Raw genomic sequence first — 6,751 nt, forward strand, 5'->3', positions numbered from 1 at the left:
TATTTGAGTACCTGTCCCAGCCCATCAGAGTACCCGAGTACCTGTCCCAGCCCATCAGAGTACCCGAGTACCTGTCCCAGCCCATCTGAGTACCCGAGTACCTGTCCCAGCCCATCTGAGTACCCGAGTACCTGTCCCAGCCCATCAGAGTACCCGAGTACCTGTCCCAGCCCATCAGAGTACCCGAGTACCTGTCCCAGCCCATCAGAGTACCCGAGTACCTGTCCCAGCCCATCAGAGTACCCGAGTACCTGTCCCAGCCCATCTGAGTACCCGAGTACCTGTCACAGTTCATCTGAGTACCCGAGTACCTGTCCCGGCCCATCAGAGTACCCGAGTACCTGTCCCGGCCCATCAGAGTACCCGAGTACCTGTCACCAGGCCATCAGAGTACCCGAGTACCTGTCACCAGGCCATCAGAGTACCCGAGTACCTGTCACCAGGCCATCAGAGTACCCGAGTACCTGTCACCAGGCCATCAGAGTACCCGAGTACCTGTCACCAGGCCATCAGAGTACCCGAGTACCTGTCCCGGCCCATCAGAGTACCCGAGTACCTGTCCCGGCCCATCAGAGTACCCGAGTACCTGTCACCAGGCCATCAGAGTACCCGAGTACCTGTCACCAGGCCATCAGAGTACCCGAGTACCTGTCACCAGGCCATCAGAGTACCCGAGTACCTGTCCCGGCCCATCAGAGTACCCGAGTACCTGTCCCGGCCCATCAGAGTACCCGAGTACCTGTCACCAGGCCATCAGAGTACCCGAGTACCTGTCACCAGGCCATCAGAGTACCCGAGTACCTGTCACCAGGCCATCAGAGTACCCGAGTACCTGTCACCAGGCCATCAGAGTACCCGAGTACCTGTTCCAGTCCATCTGAGTACCCGAGTACCTGTCACAGTCCACCTGAGTACCCGAGTACCTATTTGCAGCCCATATCTCATAGAATATACGTTGGGGTGTTTACTTTCCAAAATGGGGTCATTTTGTGGGTAATTTCACTGTCCTGGTGGTCCAGGACCTTCAAACGTGTGATGGGTAGGAATGAAATAAGATGTGTCATTTATGCTCCTAGAACGCCTGAACGTACTACTTCAATGTTTGGCCCATCTATGTGGCCAGGCTGTGTAAAAGTCCTACACATGTGGTATCGCCATACTCGGGAGGAGTAGCAGAATGTATTTTGGGGTGTAATTTTTGCTATATACATGTTATGTGTTAGAAATATCTTATAAATTGACAATTTTGTGTAAAAAAAAAATGCGTTTTAATTTTTTTCCACATATTCCAAAAACTTCTGGAAAAAAATGAACCGTTCAAAAGACTCATTATGCCTCACAGATTATACGTTGGGGTGTTTGCTTTCCAAAATGGGGTAATTTTATGGGAAATTCCATTGTCCTGGTACTCCAGGGCCTTCAAAAGTGTAATAGGTGGTTGAGAAATGAGATGCGTAATTTTTGCTCATAGAACGTCTGAAAGTACTACATCAATGTTAGTGCTCTGTATGTGGCCAGGTTGTGTAAAAGTCTCACACACGTGGTATCGCCGTACTCGGGAAGAGTAGCCCCCCCCCAATAAAGAGGACCTGTCACCACCCCTCATAGTAACTGTCAATCACAGTCCATCAGAGTACCTGTCACAGTCCATCAGAGTATTTGAGTACCTGTCCCAGCCCATCAGAGTACCCGAGTACCTGTCCCAGCCCATCAGAGTACCCGAGTACCTGTCCCAGCCCATCTGAGTACCCGAGTACCTGTCCCAGCCCATCTGAGTACCCGAGTACCTGTCCCAGCCCATCAGAGTACCCGAGTACCTGTCCCAGCCCATCAGAGTACCCGAGTACCTGTCCCAGCCCATCAGAGTACCCGAGTACCTGTCCCAGCCCATCAGAGTACCCGAGTACCTGTCCCAGCCCATCAGAGTACCCGAGTACCTGTCCCAGCCCATCTGAGTACCCGAGTACCTGTCACAGTTCATCTGAGTACCCGAGTACCTGTCCCGGCCCATCAGAGTACCCGAGTACCTGTCCCGGCCCATCAGAGTACCCGAGTACCTGTCACCAGGCCATCAGAGTACCCGAGTACCTGTCACCAGGCCATCAGAGTACCCGAGTACCTGTCACCAGGCCATCAGAGTACCCGAGTACCTGTCACCAGGCCATCAGAGTACCCGAGTACCTGTCACCAGGCCATCAGAGTACCCGAGTACCTGTCCCGGCCCATCAGAGTACCCGAGTACCTGTCCCGGCCCATCAGAGTACCCGAGTACCTGTCACCAGGCCATCAGAGTACCCGAGTACCTGTCACCAGGCCATCAGAGTACCCGAGTACCTGTCACCAGGCCATCAGAGTACCCGAGTACCTGTCCCGGCCCATCAGAGTACCCGAGTACCTGTCCCGGCCCATCAGAGTACCCGAGTACCTGTCACCAGGCCATCAGAGTACCCGAGTACCTGTCACCAGGCCATCAGAGTACCCGAGTACCTGTCACCAGGCCATCAGAGTACCCGAGTACCTGTCACCAGGCCATCAGAGTACCCGAGTACCTGTTCCAGTCCATCTGAGTACCCGAGTACCTGTCACAGTCCACCTGAGTACCCGAGTACCTATTTGCAGCCCATGTCTCATAGAATATACGTTGGGGTGTTTACTTTCCAAAATGGGGTCATTTTGTGGGTAATTTCACTGTCCTGGTGGTCCAGGACCTTCAAACGTGTGATGGGTAGGAATGAAATAAGATGTGTCATTTATGCTCCTAGAACGCCTGAACGTACTACTTCAATGTTTGGCCCATCTATGTGGCCAGGCTGTGTAAAAGTCCTACACATGTGGTATCGCCATACTCGGGAGGAGTAGCAGAATGTATTTTGGGGTGTAATTTTTGCTATATACATGTTATGTGTTAGAAATATCTTATAAATTGACAATTTTGTGTAAAAAAAAAATGCGTTTTAATTTTTTTCCACATATTCCAAAAACTTCTGGAAAAAAATGAACCGTTCAAAAGACTCATTATGCCTCACAGATTATACGTTGGGGTGTTTGCTTTCCAAAATGGGGTAATTTTATGGGAAATTCCATTGTCCTGGTACTCCAGGGCCTTCAAAAGTGTAATAGGTGGTTGAGAAATGAGATGCGTAATTTTTGCTCATAGAACGTCTGAAGGTACTACATCAATGTTAGTGCTCTGTATGTGGCCAGGTTGTGTAAAAGTCTCACACACGTGGTATCGCCGTACTCGGGAAGAGTAGCAGAATGTATTTTGGGGGTGTAATTTTTGCTATATACATGCTATGTGTTAGAAATATCTTATAAATTGACAATTTTGTGTAAAAAAAAATGCGTTTTAATTTTTTTCCACATATTCCAAAAACTTCTGGAAAAAAATTAACCATTCAAAAGACTCATTATGCCTCACAGATTATACGTTGGGGTGTTATCTTTCCAAAATGGGGTGATTTTATGGGAAATTCCATTGTCCTGGTACTCCAGGGCCTTCAAAAGTGTAATAGGTGGTTGAGAAATGAGATGCGTCATTTTTGCTCGTAGAACGTCTGAAGGTACTACATCGATGTTGGTGCTCTGTATGTGGCCAGGCTGTGTAAAAGTCTCACACATGTGGTATCGCCGTACTCGGGAAGAGTAGCAGAATGTATTTTGGGGGGTAATTTGTTGTATACATATGCTGTGTGTGAGAAATAACCTGATAATATGACAATTTAGTAAAAAAAAATAAAAAAAAATAAAAAATCTTCATTTTGCAAAGAATTGTGGGAAAAAATGACAACTTAAAAAAACTCACCATGCTACTTACTTAATACCTTGGGATGTCTACTTTGTAAAAAGGGGTCATTTGGGGGGTATTTGTACTTTCCTGACTAGTTAGAGTCTCAAGAAATGAGATACACCTGATGTACTGAAGGCCTCATCAGAAGTGATCAATTTTCAGTGATTGGCACCATAGTTTGTAGACTCTATAACTTTCACAAAGACCAAATAATATATACTAATGTGGGTTATTTTTACCAAAGATATGTAGCAGTATAAATTTTGGCCAAAATTTATGAAGAAAAATTACTAATTAGCAAAAATTTATGACAGAAACGAAGAAAAAGGCATTTTTTTCACAAAATGTACGTTTTATTTTATTTATAGCACAAAAAATAAAAAACCCACTAGTGATTAAATACCACTAAAAGAAAGCTCTATTTGTGTGGAAAAAAGGACGCACGTTTCATATGGATACTGTGTTGGATGACTGAGTAATTGTCATTCAAAGTGTGAGAGCGCTGAAAGCTGAAAATTGGTCTGGTCAGGAAGGGGGTTTAACTGCACTGTACTGAGGTGGTTAAGTAACTGGCAAATTTTTAAAGTGATAGAAATGCAATTTCAAAAGGTTATTGGCAATTCTACCTACAACTTCTTTTAAATCCTTATTCTTCAGGCTATATATAATTGGATTCATCAGTGGGGTGACCACAGTGTATAATAATGATAGGAATTTGGTAATTTTCAACAACTGTCCTCTCCTAGGTACCAAATACACAAAAAGTAAGGTTCCGTAAAACATGCAAACAACAGTCAGGTGGGAGCTGCAGGTTGAGAAAACTTTCCGTCTACTTTTAATGGAGGGAATTTTAAAAATAGTGACTATAATATAAACATATGACACAATGATGATAATAACTGGGATAAAACCAAAAACTACGCTTGTCGATGTTGATTCTATTTGAACAATGGTTATATCAGAGCAGGAGAGTTTTACAATCGGGTCGAGATCACAGAAAAAGTGATCGATAATATTGGGACCGCAAAACTCTAATTTTGATATCACCAAAATATAAATCAACCCAGCAATAAAACTTAAAATCCATGTTGTGATAATCGTTACCCAGCAAAACCGATGACCCATTAATAAAGTGTAGTGCAAAGGTTTGCAGATGGCCAAATATCTGTCATAAGACATCACCGTCAGGAGGAGACTCTCTGAAGTTTCTGAGACAGCAAAGAAATAAAATTGGATGATACAGTTAGAAATTGAAATGATGGCGGTATTTTTTTCCAAAGTAATATGGAGTATGTTAGGAAGAATATCAGTGGCTAATAAAATATCCGTTACAGAGAGCTGTGAGAGGAAGAAGTACATGGGAGAATGGAGGAATTTGCTGTAGGACACCAAAGAAATAATCAGGAGGTTTCCACATATGGTCGCACAATAAATCAGAAGAAACAAAAAGAATAACAAAAATGTTATGGATTTTGGAGTCTGAAACCCTAAGAGGTGGACAACAGTAATTATGGTCACATTTGTCTCATCCATAAGCATATGTTTTTATAGCAAGTTTATTCAGTAAATAAAAACCGAAATTTAATGGAGGTCGTTGAAGTAGTTGAGAAAGAAGGAAGGAAGGAACTAATAGCTAATAAGTAACCAACAAATGGATAAGAAACACGTAACCCCAATTTTTTATCAGGAAGACCAATGAAGGCATGGGCTTTAACCAACCAGAAACTGAGCAGAATACATTATTTAAGTAGAAAATTATGGCGGTACAGCACTAAAAAAATAAATGACTGGCTGATAAGATAAATACAATTGTTACATCTGATTGTTGTATGGCACAGTGACTTGATTTATTTTAGAAAGATGTTTTAAAGGTAGTGCCATGCACCATTCATCTCATCTTTAGTGCAGGATAGACACTGTGTGAAAAGTATGTAACGATTACTTTTATGAAATATTTACAGTATTAAGACAATCAGTGCTTTTATAAGTGTACAGCATATTTCGTTAGCAATCAGATTCATTTTTACTGGAGAAAATCAGTGATAGTAGACAAAACCAAGTAATCACACAATGGGACTTGAGTAGCAAAAATCAGCAAAATATCTTTCATAGTATAGATAAATAATTTGGATGCCCAAGAAAGATTGCAACCTTTTTGCCCTATAACAATCTCTAAAATATCCTTATGATCCCACATAAAAAAAAATATTGCTTGCTTTATTCATATAATAATAGTAATAACATCATACAGCTCATGCATAAACGTGTGCCCTGTAAAAAGAGTATTGTGGCTTTTATAGGTATGCAAAATAAATCATCAGAGCTATGGGGAGTATGAAATGATTATTGATATTTTCATGGGATCTATAATAACTGATATATGGGGAATATATTTTTAGAAGTTTTTTTTTTTCTTTAAGTGGGTGACTTCTTAACTATTTATTGATACATGAATAAGAAAGTGTATTGACTGCTTACATTTTACATTTTATATATTATTTCAGAATGTATATTCTTATGAATCACTCATGCCGCATGCACACGATCAGAATTATGGTCGGAAAAAGCTCTGATGATTTTCCCGACGGAATTCCCGCTCAAGCTGTCTTGCCTACACACTGTCACACCAAATTCCGACCATCAAGAATGCGGTGACGTACAACATTACGACGAGCCGAGAAAAAAATGAAGTTCAATGCTTCCGAGCATGCGTCAAATTGTTTCCTAGCATGCGTAGGAATTTTGCACGCCAGAATTGCTACAGACGATCGGAATTTCTGACGTGGGGGGGGGGTCCAAAAAAAGGAATAATTTAATTTATATTCCACATTCCTGAATTTGATGCATCAAAACTATATTTATAGTATACTTATGGGACCTTTAAGGCATAATATTTAGTAAAAAAATAACATTTGTTGAATTTAGACAATAGTAGTCCATACAGTAGCAGATTATATTAAA

General features: G+C 42.2%; 1 protein-coding gene across 1 annotated transcript; it reads right to left on the bottom strand.

The window, feature by feature from the left end:
• Positions 1 to 4,351: 4,351 nt before the first annotated feature.
• LOC143962385 (olfactory receptor 11A1-like) lies at positions 4,352 to 6,042 on the bottom strand. Its single transcript, XM_077471671.1, has one exon. It carries the CDS (start codon positions 5,327 to 5,329, stop codon positions 4,352 to 4,354), a length of 978 nt encoding a protein of 325 aa, XP_077327797.1. The 5' UTR covers positions 5,330 to 6,042.
• Positions 6,043 to 6,751: the final 709 nt, after the last annotated feature.

The sequence above is a fragment of the Lithobates pipiens genome, unplaced genomic scaffold (assembly GCF_037356315.1).
Source record: "Lithobates pipiens isolate NorthernLeopardFrog02 unplaced genomic scaffold, aLitPip1_a1.2 Scaffold_8, whole genome shotgun sequence".
Lineage (NCBI taxonomy): Eukaryota > Metazoa > Chordata > Amphibia > Anura > Ranidae > Lithobates > Lithobates pipiens.

Coding starts and splice junctions, on each gene's coding strand:
- LOC143962385 (XM_077471671.1), bottom strand. CDS start 5,329: ATGCTTATGGATGAGACAAATGTGACCATAATTACTGTTGTCCACCTC.